Source organism: Coregonus clupeaformis, chromosome 7 (genome assembly GCF_020615455.1).
Source record: "Coregonus clupeaformis isolate EN_2021a chromosome 7, ASM2061545v1, whole genome shotgun sequence".
Classification (NCBI taxonomy): Eukaryota; Metazoa; Chordata; class Actinopteri; order Salmoniformes; family Salmonidae; genus Coregonus; species Coregonus clupeaformis.
Window position 1 is genome coordinate 20367848 of NC_059198.1, and position 16085 is coordinate 20383932.

The 16085-nt window shown below is 42.3% G+C and overlaps 2 protein-coding genes across 3 annotated transcripts in view; one reads left to right on the plus strand and one right to left on the minus strand.

Annotated features, from left to right (window-relative positions):
- The window catches only part of lmbr1 (limb development membrane protein 1), a 62631-nt gene extending 60393 nt beyond the window's left edge, over positions 1 to 2238 (minus strand). For both annotated transcript variants that reach the window (XM_041881087.2, XM_041881086.2), the window contains exon 1: positions 2034 to 2238. In XM_041881087.2, the coding sequence (XP_041737021.1) occupies positions 2034 to 2096 (63 nt within the window). In that variant the 5' untranslated portion in view covers positions 2097 to 2238. The remainder of the gene's footprint in view (positions 1 to 2033) is intronic.
- Positions 2239 to 2334: 96 nt separating this feature from the next.
- Positions 2335 to 11496, plus strand: nom1 (nucleolar protein with MIF4G domain 1). Its single transcript, XM_041881085.2, has 11 exons — positions 2335 to 3584; positions 3816 to 3928; positions 6157 to 6352; positions 7000 to 7323; positions 7558 to 7668; positions 8035 to 8205; positions 8509 to 8630; positions 8737 to 8869; positions 9764 to 9895; positions 10146 to 10255; positions 10552 to 11496. Exons 1-11 carry the CDS (start codon positions 2667 to 2669, stop codon positions 10727 to 10729), a joined length of 2508 nt encoding a protein of 835 aa, XP_041737019.2. The 5' UTR covers positions 2335 to 2666; the 3' UTR covers positions 10730 to 11496.
- The last annotated feature ends 4589 nt before the right edge of the window (positions 11497 to 16085 follow it).

Below are 16085 nucleotides of genomic sequence, written 5' to 3' on the forward strand. Positions count from 1 at the left end.
GCAATGCTCCCCATACAACCTGACAGAGCTTGAGAGGATCTGCAGAGAAGAATGGGAGAAACCCCCCCAAATACAGGTGTGCCAAGCTTGTAGCATCATAACCAAGAAGACTCGAGGCTGTACTCGTTGCCAAAGGTGCTTCAACAAAGTACTGAGTAAAAGGTCTGAATACTTATGTAAATGTAATATTTCTGTTTTTTATTTCTAATAAAATGTGCTAAAAAAATAAGAAAACGGCGGCTAACTGATTAACGGTTAACATCCCTAGTCCCTGACAATTCCCAGCCCTATAATTTATAAATAATGCAAGAAACTTCAATGGGTAATTTCTCTGAACAGAGGAGAAAAAAAACATCACCAGATTCACAGCATCACATAGGATGAAGAAGGTATACTCCAAGCCTCAACTCCATAGTTCTTGTCAGACAGAGAATTTACAGTACAGTACACTGGTTGTTGGGGTGGGATTGGCGTGGGGTATATTACATTTACATTTTAGTCATTTAGCAGACACTCTTATCCAGAGCGACTTACAGTTATTATTATTTTTATTTTTTCATACTGCCCCCCCGTGGGAATCGAACCCACAACCCTGGCGTTGCAAACGCCATGCTCTACCAACTGAGCTACATCCCTGCCGGCCATTCCCTCCCCTACCCTGGACGACACTGGGCCAATTGTGCACCGCCCCATGGGTCTCCCGGTCGCGGCCGGCTACGACAGAGCCTGGATTCGAACCAGGATCTCTAGTGGCACAGCTAGCACTGCGATGCAGTGGGTTTATATGAGTTTGGACACATATATGGGTTTGGGTTCCGTGAGTGGCTTTTGGCCATTTTATTGGATTACTCATGTCTTACTCAACAGTAAGAAGAAATCTGGTTCAAATCAGATGTTGGGTACTATAATTTATTGAACATTATGTCAATCCTAAAAATGTAAAGGGCCAATTTGGGTACAATCAATTAGCTTAATTTCTCAGAGATCAAATTAAATTTTAACAAGATAATGTTGCAGGAATGCTAATCTGTTTCTAACTACAGAAACGATTTCAGAACAATCTGAGATGGTGGGTGTCATGGCATGGAATGACTCAGAAGGTAGGGGGGCATTGGAGTGCCATCCTGCAGTTCATATCATTATTACTTCACACATATCAATAACTAGGCCTGGCCTGTCTGGTGCAAGAAACCCTACACATCCTGGTTTAGCTGCAAATACACTTTAAAGTCATATACACTTGAAAGTCAAATGTGATGCCAGTGACAAAAAAAAGGCTAAACAAGTTATAATTAGGACAGCATTTCAGAAACTCGGTCCTGGGGACCCCAAGGGGTTCACGTTTTGGTTTTAGCCCTAACACTACACAGCTGATTCAAATAATCAAAGCTTGATGATCAGTTGATTATTTGAATCAGCAGTGTAGAGCTAGGGAAACAACAACAAAAACGTGCATCTCCTGGGGTACGCAGGACCGAGTTTGGGAAACCGAGTATTAAGACATCCATACAGCTTAGTCAAGCAGTTTCAGGTTTACATAGTTAGAATATGAGAGAGATGAGAGCTTGAGTCGTACAACAACGTTACGCCCAAGAGAGCAACATTTAAGAGGCAGCTCTAGCAGAACCAGTTTAGTGTGTTTAACTGTTACAGCTAGAAAGCTAATAATCCTAATGGATAAAAGGCAAGCAATGTGGAAAGCTAATTGGTTAGCCGCTACAATCATATTGAACAATCAAAGAAGGACAACAATAACTAGTTAACTTATTTGGAGATTTAACGTGGCTAACCCTCGTTGTGGAGCTAAAATAAAAGCGAGCTAACCAGCTAACTAACGTTAGTTAACTATTATTATACATTTTTAACTTAAAGTCAACCGTTTATATTTGTGGGTAACGTTAGACTGTTAGCACTGTTAGCTATGTGCAACTTGCTATCTAACAAGCCAACGTTAGCTTAGCTAGTTTTGACTGATCAGCTGTAAGCAGCATCGCCTCATATCAAACGTTAGCAAGCCAGCGAGACGAACTTACAATATATTCTCGAACTTGGCTGTGGAAATTCTGTTCTCTGATAGTAACATCGTCTTCTTCCATTCTTCATATTGCAGATGCAAGTAAATTGCCCCACTACACACTAGTCGTACAACTGACGTCCATAAAACCTGTCTACGGTCAAAAGAATAACAGCTCAGGTAACAGCCAAAGCTCACTGTTGCCGTTCCAACGAAGTCCGCTTATTTTCCACCGCCCAAAAAACGCCCCAAAATAAATGACATCATCATTCCTCGACAAAAAATGACCCGGAAACTGTGTTTTCCGTGGTACGTGTGTTTCCTGGGTCGTTTGTCAACAACAATGGCTGCCGTCATGAGTATACATGTGTCTATCAATTTACGTTTTAAGACAGTTTTGTTCATCTATTTCATGTGTTCCAAGGTAACAACTGGTAGGGTTTATTTTTTTTAACATTTCCTTTTTGGTACCTTTTTGCTTCATAAACAAGCTTTTCTTGCTTCATAATCATAAACAAGCTTGTTTGCTTCTTGCCACGCTTGAAACTCGTTGAGACACAGAAAGGAATTTAATTATAAAAGTCAGTGTCTTTCGTCAAGTAACAATAAGATCATAGCTAGGTAGTTAACGATAGTTATATCTGTTGCAAAGATGAAAGGCAAGGGGAAAGCAAAGAGGAAAGGAAAGAAAGACACTGGTAAATTGCAAAAGTATATGGTGACAGTTAACGACTTTGTAAAAAGTAAGGTAGGCTGTGATGAAACAGAAGATGGCAGTGGCTTGAGATTTGTTAAGAAGAAAAGTAGGAAAGAAATGCGTAAGGAGAAAAGAAAGATGAAAAAGGCTAAAATTAAGAATCACTATGAAGGCTACAAGGCTCTCAAAGCATCCACTTGTGACAGTGAGGAAGTTGCAACCCCATCTGATAAACAACCAACAAAGAAGGTTAATGGTAAAGTAAAGAAAGACGAGCCAGCATCTCAACAACCCAAGTCAACTCCTGTTGAGACTGCAGCAGGAGAGAAGGCTGAGAAAAAAGGACCTAAGAAACCTTCTAAGAAAGAAAAGAAAAGAAACAAACTTGAGGAATCAAGAAAAAAAGCCCTTTTGGAAGCTAATGTTGCCGAGGACAGAGAAATTAAGAGGTTGGAGCGATCTCTTGGGTATAACAAGAGGAAAAACAAAAAGAAACTTCCGCAGTCATTCGCTGATGATGGACTTGATTACATTTTGGGGGTACTGGATGCTGGATCGGCAGCTTCAAGGATAGTGCATGACAGTGATGATGACATGGACATTGCCAAAGAGAAATTAAGGAAATTGGTAGACAGTGAATCAGAAATGTCCGGCGAAGAGGAGGAAGAACAAGGAGATGACTCTGAAGAGGAGGGCAGTGAACTAGACAGAGATGGAGACCTGGATGCCACCGAGGAAGAAGAAGATGGAATGGATGAGGACGACGAAAATGAGATGGATGAGAGTGGTGGAATAGCTTCGGAAGAAGAAAATGGAAAGGATGAGGGAGTTGAGAGTGGAGACTCAACGCTTGCAGGGCCAAAAGCTGACACTGTAAGTTGCCCAATTAGAATCTAATTTGTGAATTTCAGCTACATTTATATTTTGTATGTCTAAGGACCAATTTCCCAGACATTGATTAAGCCTAGTCCTGGACTAAAAAGCAAGCTCAGTGGAGAATCTCCACTGAAAATACTTTTTAGTCCAGTATTAGGTTTAATCTGTGTCCGGGAAACCGGTCCTAAATGTATAGACTGAGAATTAAACACTATTCTGTATGTATAGGCTGTCCCGTCAGCAGGGAAATACGTGCCCCCTCATCTACGGGACACCGGGGATGATAAGCGCAGAGCTGAGCTGGAGAGACTGAAGAGACAAGTCAAAGGACTTGTGAACAGGTAATGGTTTTGATCTTGACTACTACATGCTCTTTCATCCTAATCAATGTACCTTGGCCCTGTTTTATCTGCCGTCACACTGGATTTGTCACAATTCATATTTCGGTGCTAGGGATGCTCAAGGTCCGTATGTTCAAGTGTCTCAGAGTAGGAGTGCTGATCTAGGATTTGGGCCTATATCCACAATGCATCTCAGAGTAGGAGTGCTTATCTAAGATCAATTTTACCCTTTAGATCATAATGAATACGATTATATGGACAGATCCTAGATCAGCACTCTTACTCTGAGATGCTTTGTGGATACGGGCCCAGGTCCCCCTTGTCCGTGTTATCGTATTAATTGTGACCGAAAAGGCAAAACTCATCCTAAATCAGCACTCCTACTCTGAGATGCCCGTGTGGCTCAGGTGGTAGAGCATGGCGCTTGCAACAGGGTTGTGGGTTTGATTCCCACGGGGGACCAGTACGGAAATACAGTGGGGGAAAAAAGTATTTAGTCAGCCACCAATTGTGCAAGTTCTCCCACTTAATAAGATGAGAGAGGCCTGTAATTTTCATCATAGGTACACGTCAACTATGACAGACAAAATGAGAAAAATAAATCCAGAAAATCACATTGTAGGATTTTTAATGAATTTATTTGCAAATTATGGTGGAAAATAAGTATTTGGTCAATAACAAAAGTTTCTCAATACTTTGTTATATACCCTTTGTTGGCAATGACACAGGTCAAACGTTTTCTGTAAGTCTTCACAAGGTTTTCACACACTGTTGCTGGTATTTTGGCCCATTCCTCCATGCAGATCTCCTCTAGAGCAGTGATGTTTTGGGGCTGTCGCTGGGCAACACAGACTTTCAACTCCCTCCAAAGATTTTCTATGGGGTTGAGATCTGGAGACTGGCTAGGCCACTCCAGGACCTTGAAATGCTTCGTACGAAGCCACTCCTTCGTTGCCCGGGCGGTGTGTTTGGGATCATTGTCATGCTGAAAGACCCAGCCACGTTTCATCTTCAATGCCCTTGCTGATGGAAGGAGGTTTTCACTCAAAATCTCACGATACATGGCCCCATTCATTCTTTCCTTTACACGGATCAGTCGTCCTGGTCCCTTTGCAGAAAAACAGCCCCAAAGCATGATGTTTCCACCCACATGCTTCACAGTAGGTATGGTGTTCTTTGAATGCAACTCAGCATTCTTTGTCCTCCAAACACGACGAGTTGAGTTTTTACCAAAAAGTTCTATTTTGGTTTCATCTGACCATATGACATTCTCCCAATCCTCTTCTGGATCATCCAAATGCACTCTAGCAAACTTCAGACGGGCCTGGACATGTACTGGCTTAAGCAGGGGGACACGTCTGGCACTGCAGAATTTGAGTCCCTGGCGGCGTAGTGTGTTACTGATGGTAGGCTTTGTTACTTTGGTCCCAGCTCTCTGCAGATCATTCACTAGGTCCCCTCGTGTGGTTCTGGGATTTTTGCTCACCGTTCTTGTGATCATTTTGACCCCACAGCGTGAGATCTTGCGTGGAGCCCCAGATCGAGGGAGATTATCAGTGGTCTTGTATGTCTTCCATTTCCTAATAATTGCTCCCACAGTTGATTTCTTCAAACCAAGCTGGTTACCTATTGCAGATTCAGTCTTCCCAGCCTGGTGCAGGTCTACAATTTTGTTTCTGGTGTCCTTTGACAGCTCTTTGGTCTTGGCCATAGTGGAGTTTGGAGTGTGACTGTTTGAGGTTGTGGACAGGTGTCTTTTATACTGATAACAAGTTCAAACAGGTGCCATTAATACAGGTAATGAGTGGAGGACAGAGGAGCCTCTTAAAGAAGAAGTTACAGGTCTGTGAGAGCCAGAAATCTTGCTTGTTTGTAGGTGACCAAATACTTATTTTCCACCATAATTTGCAAATAAATTCATTAAAAATCCTACAATGTGATTTTCTGGAGAAAAAAATTCTCAATTTGTCTGTCATAGTTGACGTGTACCTATGATGAAAATTACAGGCCTCTCTCATCTTTTTAAGTGGGAGAACTTGCACAATTGGTGGCTGACTAAATACTTTTTTCCTCCCACTGTATATGCACTCACTACTGTAAGTCGCTATGAATAAGAGTGTCTGCTAAATGACTCAAATGTCAAATGTAAATATACAGCCCCAAGTCTTGTGTTTTGGTGTCCATCTTGGTTCAAACGATGTTGTCCTGTGCTGCATTCTCCTCCGTAGGCTCAGTGAGGCCAACATGGCGTCCATCAGTGGCCAGCTGGAGGAGCTGTACATGAGCTCGAGCCGGAAGGACATGAACGACACCCTGACAGAGATCCTCCTGGCAGCCTGTGTCACCCCAGCCCTGATGCCTGACAGACTGCTTATGGAACACGTCCTGCTTGTCAGCATCCTACATCACACAGTGGGGCTTGAGGTAGGTTCAAACCGCATCAACACAATTACCTGTCATTCAACACACATAGCTGTGTCCCAAATGGCACCCTATTTCCTATATAGTGCAGGCCTCTGGTCAAAAATAGCACTCTATAGGGAATAGGCTGCTATTTTGGACATAGACATAGTTTATAAGTGAGGGAGCTAGTCACAATTAACTAAGAATGACAGTTTAATCCTAATGGATTTGTAGCTGGTATAAATGTCTAGACCTCTGTTATCTCTTGGTGACCTTTAGTTCACCCCTGTATGCTCTTCTGATAAGAGCACGGAAAGAAGAAAATTGTATTTTGTAACATCAGTCTGTGTGAGAAAAGGAGTAACCATTAACCTGTGAATGATCATTAGCTTGTGGTTTGTTTGATTTACGTGCTCAGTGTGACTTGTCTCCAGTTCCTTTATAACCTAATTCCTCCCCTTTTGATTAATGGAAAGTAGCAATTCACACCTTGGCTTCCTATTAGCATTATCTCTTTCAGTCATGTTTACTCCCCACCCGTCAGTAAATGGCCACACACATACACACACAGACATACACACACACATTCACATGCCCACCAGCATTCTCGGTTCCATTGACTTCTTTGCTCTATTTTCTGGCCTTTGACATGATGTACCATTTTGCAGGTGGGGGCTAATTTCTTGGAGACGGTGGTGCGGCAGTTCAACGAGTTGTACAAGAGCCCCGGTGAAGGCAAGGAGTGTGACAACCTGGTGGCCATGGTGGCACATCTCTACAACTTCCAGGTGGTGCACGCCCTCCTCATCTTTGACATCCTGAAGATGCTGGTGGGGGCCTTTGCCGAGAAGGACATTGAGCTGGTCCTGTTTGTGCTGAAGAATGTAGGCTTCGCCCTGCGGAAGGATGATGCCCTGGCGCTGAAAGAACTCATCTCTGAGGCCCAGAGCAAGGCCAGTGGTGTGGGCACCAAGTTTCAGGATGAAAATAGGGTACGGTTTGTCACAGCTACCTCCAGCAACACCACTCTCAACATCACCTGCTGTCTATACGCACCTTATTGTTGGTAAAATACGTCAAACAGGGTCATTTTACATTTCGATTTTGGTCATTTGACAGAGCCTCCTATCCAGAGCAACTTGCAAGTCAAATGTATTAGCAGTCAAAGTAGAAGTCATTAATGAATAACAAGCCAACTCTCTTCTGGATATCTTCTCTATCTTTAGGTGCGCTTCATGCTGGAGACCATGTTGGCTCTGAAGAACAACGATATGAGGAAGATCCCTGGCTACGACCCAGAGCCTGTTGAGAGACTCCGAAAGCTGCAGAGAACTCTGGTGGGTTACAGATCTGATTACGCCTTTACAGCTGTCTGTCATATCATATCCTCAAAACCATTCTTTGCTCAGCCATGAAATATTCTTCCATTGTTGATGTTTCCACAGGTAGCTTTTAGCTAAAACCACCAGGGGGCACTATAATCTCACTTAGCAGTTTATGTGATAGGTTTGAGCACCCAGATGAGGCGAGCATGAAGAAGTAGGGTGAGGTTGCCACTAGATGCTGATCTTGGGTCAGTTTTGCATTTCCCCCACTAACATTTAAGGTTGGGATTGGGTAAGGAGATGCTGATCCTAGAGCTCTACTTAGGGGAAACTTCACCCCAGAGCATTATGTGAATGAGTTGTAACTGTTGTGTTCAGATCCACCAGAGTTCGGGGGGCAGTGATGTGAAGCTGAGGGTCTCTCTGGAGAACCTCCTGGCTGCAGAGCAGGTGGGCCGCTGGTGGATCGTGGGCTCATCGTGGACCGGAGCCCCCATGATAGGTGGCCAGGGCAACAAGACCTCAAAACAAACTACTGCAGAAGGAAAGGTACTAAAAACCCTAAAAGATCTGGGGCCGTATGCATCAAGTGTCTCAGAGTAGGCTTGCTGGTTTAGGATCAGTTTAGTCTTTTAGATGAAAATGAATACGATTATATCGACAGGGGGACCTGATCCTAGATCAGCACGCCTACTCTGAGATGTTTGATACATATGGCCCCTAGTGCTCCACTAAATAAATAATTACTGCATCTTTTTCATATTAACATTTGAGTGGCAATTCTGAACTGGACAGCATTTTCAAAGTGTTTGACTGATCTTAAGTGCAATTTCCCTTCATCTGTCTCCTCAGTTCAGCTCTAAGGTCTTAGACCTGGCCCGGAAACAGAGAATGAACACAGACATCAGGAGAAATATATTCTGCGTGATCATGACCAGCGAGGATTACCTAGATGCCTTTGAGAAGCTGATACGGTGTGTTTTGTTTCCCTACCCTTTTGTAGCACTAAAATGCTCTCATACCAAGCTAGGCATTGCCACAAGTTTCAGTATGAGGCACTGCATTATTTTCTGTGTGCAGGCTGGGGCTGAAGGACCAGCAGGAGAGGGAGATCGTCCACGTGCTGATGGACTGTTGCCTCCAGGAGAAGAGCTTCAATGCCTTCTATTCTGTACTGGGAGAGAAGTTCTGTGAGCACGACAGGCGGTTCCAGGTAAGAGAACAGGGCCCATAATTATAAAGCCTCTGAGTGCTGATCTAGAATCAGTTTAGCCTTTTTAGATCATAATGAGTAAGATAACATGGACAGTCTCCTCCTCTGAGCTTTATGAATGCCCAGGCATTCTAATGGTTCTTAATAGCTCCATAGCATTGTGATTGGGACATTCCCTCTATAGCCACCCAACTATGACCCTCAGTTCACCTCAACAGTGTGAGAAACAAGGGGAGTGTCGCTACTCTCTCTCTCGCACCTTTCTGATGTTTTGTTTCATGCTGTGAAAGTAGACAATGGCCATAACCCCTCACTTCCCCTTAAGCTTCCCTTTAGGTCACCGCCCCAGCTCTGATGGTGATAACCATTGTCCCATTAAAGAGCTTTCATCTGAACTGGTGCAAATGTTTGGTTTTCACAAGCGGACTAGATCAGGATTATGTGTTTGCTTGCTGTATTGAATGGGTTGGAATCACAGGAGGTTGGTGGCACCTTAATTGGGGAAAACGGGCACGTGGTAATGACTGGAGCAGAATTAGTGGAATGGTATCAAATATATCAAACACATGGTTTCCAGGTGTTTGATGCCATTCCATACACTCTGTTACGGCCATTATTATGACTAGTTCTCCCTTCAGAAACCTCCTGTGGTTGGAATGGGTCATGGATTGTAATACTGGGCCCGTATTCACAAAGCGTCTCAGAGTAGGAATGCTGAACTAGGATCTGTTTTGTCTTTTGCATCATAATGAATATGATTACACATGCACTGGTACTCTGAGACGGCCCCAGGCTTTTGAATTGATTAGAGGAAATAGGATAGACTTCTAGAGTTCTTCCATATCTTGCAATCCCCCAGTAGTCCCACAGATCCTCTGTTGTATGTTTCCCCAGATGACATTTCAGTTCAGTTTGTGGGACAAATTCAAGGACCTGTCCAGCCTATCCACCAGCACCTTCAGCAACCTGGTCCAGCTGGTCACACGCTTCCTCCAGAGAAAGTGCCTCTCCCTCTCCATACTCAAGGTCTGACACACCATGTTATACAGATGAAATCCGGTCATAGTGAAGTGATTTGATGAATGTTAAAGGGGAAGTTCAGTATTTTACAACCTAATGTTAGATATTTGCTTACCCTGAAAGTAGTCTATGGGCCAGGAGAAACTGTAATCCATGGTTCGGTTTTCTTTAAACAGCGACTTCAAACGCCAGCTAGCTAACTTCCCTTCTAATTAACTTTTGGTGCCACTTTCACTCTGTGTCTGTCTCTTTGTAGGTGATAGAGTTTGGTGAGTTGGACAAGCCTAAAGTCAAGTTCCTGCGTCAGGTATTGACTAAGCTGTTAAAAGACACAGAGCCTGAGGATCTTGCAAACATATTTGGAAGGTGAGTGACGTAATGCATCACATTCCAGTCCAAACTGAGTTTAGACTGACTTTCTCAGTTCCGTTAATGACATTTTGCATAAGGGCCAGTGTATATCAATGATAAACACGTGTTTTTATCACGTAGAAATGTTCTGAGTCATTCTATAATTTGTTTAGGGGCCAGATTCTTCTTCTCGCCCAGTCATGAAAACCTCTCCTTCTCGTACTTTGGCTATCCTGTAAAACCGCACCGCTGACATTTGACTATGTGAAAAGTCTGGTATCAATGTCTGTCATTGTGTTCTGTCTCGTCAGGATTTCGGGAATTCCCAAGCTAGGAATGCTGCGGGAGGGCTTGAAGCTGTTCATCAGTCACTTCCTACTGAAGAATGCCCAGTCGCAGGGACCAGCTGAGCAAGCAGGCCTTCTGTCAGAGCGAGCCGAGGTTGCCAACAAGGCCATGGAGGCCAAAGAGACTAAACTCAAACTGTAAAACACACAAACACACACTCTGGGACCCTGGGAGAAAACCAGGAGAACAAAAGAGCCCTGTCGGGGAAACATGCTCGTTTTTTACAAACAACAAACCCATCAATTTATTTCAAGACTGAGGCTAAGCTTTTTTTGTTTTAAAGAGATTTTTATGTCTCTGTGTGCAGAATGAAGGAGGTAATGTGGTATGCTAGCGTACCTGTATACTTCCAGTCATTGTGCTAACGCTAGTTAGCATTGGCTCGCGAAAAATACCTCTAACTTCCTTCATACTGCACACAGAGACATAAAAATGGTAACCACGAGTTCATCTGACTCTGGGTAAGTAGTACCCTCCCTTTAAAGATTTCACCATTTTGTGTTTGTGTGATTTTGAGGATTACCCCAAAGCCCTTCCAAAATGGAAATGACTACACTGGGAGGTCTGTAATTTTAATGATCTCCGTTTTGTAAAATACAGAGATTACTTCTGATGACATTAGAAATATCCAAATGAAGTAGGGGCTTCATCAAGTGGCAATGATAATGAACATGAGAGTGGAAAATATTTCCACAGTGTAGTTACTCTAATGTATTGAAGTCACTGTCACAATGGATATTGCCTTTGCCTGTATATTTAAGAATAAGATCACTTTATTGGTCAATTGCACACAAGGTCCAACCGAAAGTTGACTTCTGCTTTTAACCCAATCCCTACACATACAGAGACAGGTTTTTCTGAAGAGGTGTGGGGGGCTGCCACACTGGGCACCTGGGGAGCTGTTGTTGTGGGGGGTTAAGTGCCTTGCTCAAGGGCACAACGGCAGGCAATGGCATCGAGGAGTTGATACCAGCAACCCTCCGGTTGTGAGCCGTTCCCAACAGATTTTTCCTGTCGGACCCAGGATTCTAACTGGCAACCCAATGGTTGCTGGCTCGCCTCTCTAACTGCTAGGTTACCTGCTGCCCCCTTTGTACAAATTGCATGTTATTCCGTTTTTAAGATACATCAATGGTATGTAGTGTACTAAAATGTATTTTACCGATGAATACAGGATTAACTCAGTAAAATGTTTCCAAACTGTTTATAAACATTTGAAGTCTGTCCATAAGGCAATAATAAACCCTTTTTTTCACCTTGATTAATCTGGTTAACTGGGTATCAATACATTTGTGTTTTTTCATGCCAGTACGTTAATTAACTTTATTTGCATAATGTCAATAGCAGTCAAACTGGGGTCATATTCATTAATGTACAACATAGCAAAACGTAAAATATTTTGCTACAGAAAATGAAAACGAGCATTTCTTATTTGACAACTTCAGGCAGTTCCTCCCAGTTTCGGTGTATATTCTTCAGTTTGGTGTCTAGTGCAGAGATCTCCAACAGGTTGATACCTGCTACCAAGCAATTCTGAAAGTAAATGATTTTTTTTCCATGTGTCCCATGCAAACTTTCATAAACATAAAGTTCCCGGCTACTATCCAATCAAAGCCTGACATTATCACACTCCTAGTTACAAACTATTGGGTTAAAAAGCCCAACATAACACAATATATGCCAATTAATTTCCAGCAATATTGCCCGTCTGTCTGTTCGTTTCAAGCATTTGTCTATTACTCCGTATGTAGCCAGTTAGTGTTGCTAATGATAACCGTCTTGTAGGCAGAAAAGAATAGGTAAACAAAAATGTGCTTTTTGGACTTCATTTAAGGTTAGGCATAAGGTTAGCAGTGTGGTTAGGTTTAAAATCAGATTTTAATAAGAGACATTGTAGAAATAGGGGGGGTTATGACTTTGTGGCTGTAGTAACTAGTGACGACCCAGAAACATCGCTAGACTGACACATTCCTCTCTTCTTAATGCTCAATTAAAGCAGAATTACACCAAAATAATCGAAATTGTTCGTTTTTTTTTTTACCTCAAAATTGGTCGTCTGATGTGATTTCATCATTGACATGGACTCAGAACATACCATTTTATTGTTTCTCGATGAGTAATTGTAATACTGAGAGAAAAAATGAACAGAATTACAGAAAATACAAAATATAACTTTATGGGGCACCTAAGAGTTGTTCATTAACCATTATTTTACCAAGTATATTGACAGAAAACACACCTCTTGTACACCAAAGACACAGGGAAGAGTTGCAGGGTAGAGGATAAGAGAAGAATGATCCTATTTAAAAGCTACTTGAGTAGCTAAATGAGTAGCTCGTGACATGTTTCATTTTTTTGAAGTAGCTCTCATGCTAGAAAAGGTTGGAGACCCCAGGTCTAGTGCATACAATCCAGGAGTCTCTGTTTTGAGCAGACACCATAGTTCTAAGAAATAATCCTCTCGGGGGCAGTGTGAAACAATGTCTGAGCATTCGTATAGAATTTACAGGACCATCATCATCACTACTTGTGTGTATTTCGAGTGGCGCAGTGGTCTAAGGCACTGCATTGCAGTGCTAGCTGTGCCACTAGAGATCCTGGTTCGAATCCAGGCTCTGTCGTAGCCGGCCGTGACCGGGAGACCCATGGGGCGGCGCACAATTGACCCAGCGTCGTTCAGGGTAGGGGAGGGAATGGCCGGCAGGGATGTAGCTCAGTTGGTAGAGCATGGCGTTTGCAATGTCAGGGTTGTGGGTTCAATTCCCACGGGGGGCCAGTATGAAAACAAATAAAAATATAATAATGTATGCACTCACTAACTGTAAGTCGCTCTGGATAAGAGCGTCTGCTAAATGACTAAAATGTAAATGTATTTATAGGTATATTGATATTACATTGTACCAAAGGAGTCTATTGAAGCCTGTTTTAAGTTTGAATCCCTAGTTGATAAATCAGCTTCCTCTCAACAGCAAGGGGTTGTGTACTCTACTCACTATATTCAATTATAAATTGTACACATTTACTTTTCCTTTGTGTACAACCTTAACCATGAATTGCGACTGAGGAGGAGGTGGTTGAGGAGAACATGTATGGCTTTGTGTATGCCATTGGCATCTGCTTGTCCATAGCTAACTTTATAGGTCACTTTCTAATCTGTTGTCAGCGCCATTAGCATTGCTCTGTGAAATTATTGACCTCTTCCCATGCGCAAGCTTCCATGTTTACGACCTTGTATCAGATGTGCCAACTGAATCACTATTCAATCTTTAGATGTTTTTTCCCTTGAATGTATCAACATTTTGTAAAAGAGTATTTGTGATGTCTAATCTCATGTTCATTCATAATCTGTGTAGACTACCCATCAAAATGAAATGACACTGGGTTTTTATTCAGTCTGACAACATTGGCTGCATGCATCGCATAGCAGAGTCATTGCGTTACATTTGATGCCTGCTACTATTAATTAGCTCCATTAACAAGGCTTGCATGAATCTGTGTGTGGGCCTGAGTGGCCAGAGGGTGAGACAAGGCCACAGAGATCACTCAGAGGAAACATCTCTCCCCCAGACCTTACAATGGCTTCTATGGGAGGGTGGCAGTGCCTTCACCCTCAAAGTATTTGTGATGTCTAATATTTATGTATTTTGATTAAGGTGAAAGTGCAAATATAGCCTATGCATGGCTTGGACCGTTACAAAGACTGACTTCCATGATGGCATGTTATATTATATTGGTTATGTCTAATGTTATATAGGCCAATGTACTGTAGTTTGATGAAGATGAAAGTTCAAATGTATGCATTTTCTGAACCATTACATGAAGAGACATCCATGATGGCATGCTGATCTGTGCGAGTCAGTCTCTGTGGTTTACAAAGAGAAAACCAGTGAGTCAACTAGAGGCAGATTGTGACTGCGAGATAAATGGACAAGTCAGTGAAGAGCACACAGGCTACTGTATGCAGGTGGGAGTCATCAGGTTGGTATTGACCCCTGGGTGACCCTGCTGTAATGGGTCTGCTAAAATAGCAAACACAACCAGACAGTTAGGTGTCTGTAATCCCATAATCAGTAGTACGTACTACTTAATCAACACTATACAGTACTAACACAGCCTCACAAGAATAAACAAAATATGGAGAAACTATTATTAGCCTAAGAGCTCAATATCTTTTACAATGCTTACACTGTAATGACTGTAATTGGCTATTTCTGTGTGTTGACCGTGACTATCAATAGTTGACTGTGTGTGTCCCATTCAGACTGACTCTTGTAAATCCCAAATGGCACTTTATTCCCTAGTAGTGCACTACTTTTGACGAGAGCCCTGTGGGCCCTGGTTAAGAGTAGTGCACTTTAAAAGGAATAGGGTGCCATTTGGGACACATACCAACTCTTGTCTACTGTTCAAAGCTATGTTTCCTCAAGCTTTGCTCCCCGTCCTGCCCTCCCAGAGAGTGTTCCCGTCCCATACCTGGCTGGGAGGTGTTGATGAGCTGATAAAGCAGCTTGCGCTCTCTGTATCCTCACAGCTGGGAAAACTCTCTGTTTGCTAAATTACTTCTCAATCAATAACCAATACTAACACAGCTATACAGAAACTCAAAACTTCTGGAACAAATTTTGGAACACTTATTTTCTCAGCAAAAAAAGCAAGTCATGCATTTGGTCGAACGTGAATGAGAAGCAACTGGTAAACATATCACACTTTATAAATGTATAGCTGCAATGCAACACGTCTGTATTTCCTAAACAAAAAGACACTGCATGTGAATGGGCAAACTAACCTGTGGATCTTAGGAGAGCCATTGGATATAGGGAGATATTAGAAAAGGCATTATGGCTAATAGATTTACATTTTAGCAGACGCTGTTATCCAGAGCAACTTACAGTTAGTGAGTGCATACATTTTCATACTGGTGATGCCTTTTGTAATTTTGATGTATAAAAGCATACATAGCTAAGCATGTTGTTGTGTTGCATATAACATAGTCTAATCCAGAAAGACCTGCATTATAAAATGTGGTTCATGTAACCTACACATGTTAGTAGGCTATTATACACTTCGGCCTTTTGAAGATTCTGTCTTCTTTGTTGGTCTGAATGGTCGGGTCATGGGAATCGCAATAGCGCTGTTGGATCTGTGCAAAGGTGCTGGGAGAGCAAACAAGTCCGGAGTCAGACTATGGAAACATTTCACACTAGACCAGCAATAGGATCGTATTAATAAACCTTTGAAACCGCTCGTTAATCAGTGTATGCAGATACACAACACAAGCATTATTTTCAAAGGATTTAACTAATCGGATTGTTAAATATTGAAATGATGTCATGACTTATTTTTTTTAAATTAAAATAACCTGCTAGTTCACACAATGTACGTTATGCACCACAACAATATGCATTTACTCATCAACATTATAGCATCCTGTGCAAAATTACAGACTTCCTGACTATGTGTTCGATCAAAATCAATTGTCTTTATTAATCAAAGATAC

What these genes read in the sequence shown, in the direction of transcription:
- nom1 (XM_041881085.2), top strand. Translation starts at nt 2,667, where the DNA reads ATGAAAGGCAAGGGGAAAGCAAAGAGGAAAGGAAAGAAAGACACTGGT. An exon ending in CAGGGCCAAAAGCTGACACT is followed by an intron (nt 3,585 to 3,815) that starts GTAAGTTGCCCA and finishes CTGTATGTATAG; the next exon opens with GCTGTCCCGTCAGCAGGGAA. An exon ending in AGCACGACAGGCGGTTCCAG is followed by an intron (nt 8,870 to 9,763) that starts GTAAGAGAACAG and finishes ATGTTTCCCCAG; the next exon opens with ATGACATTTCAGTTCAGTTT.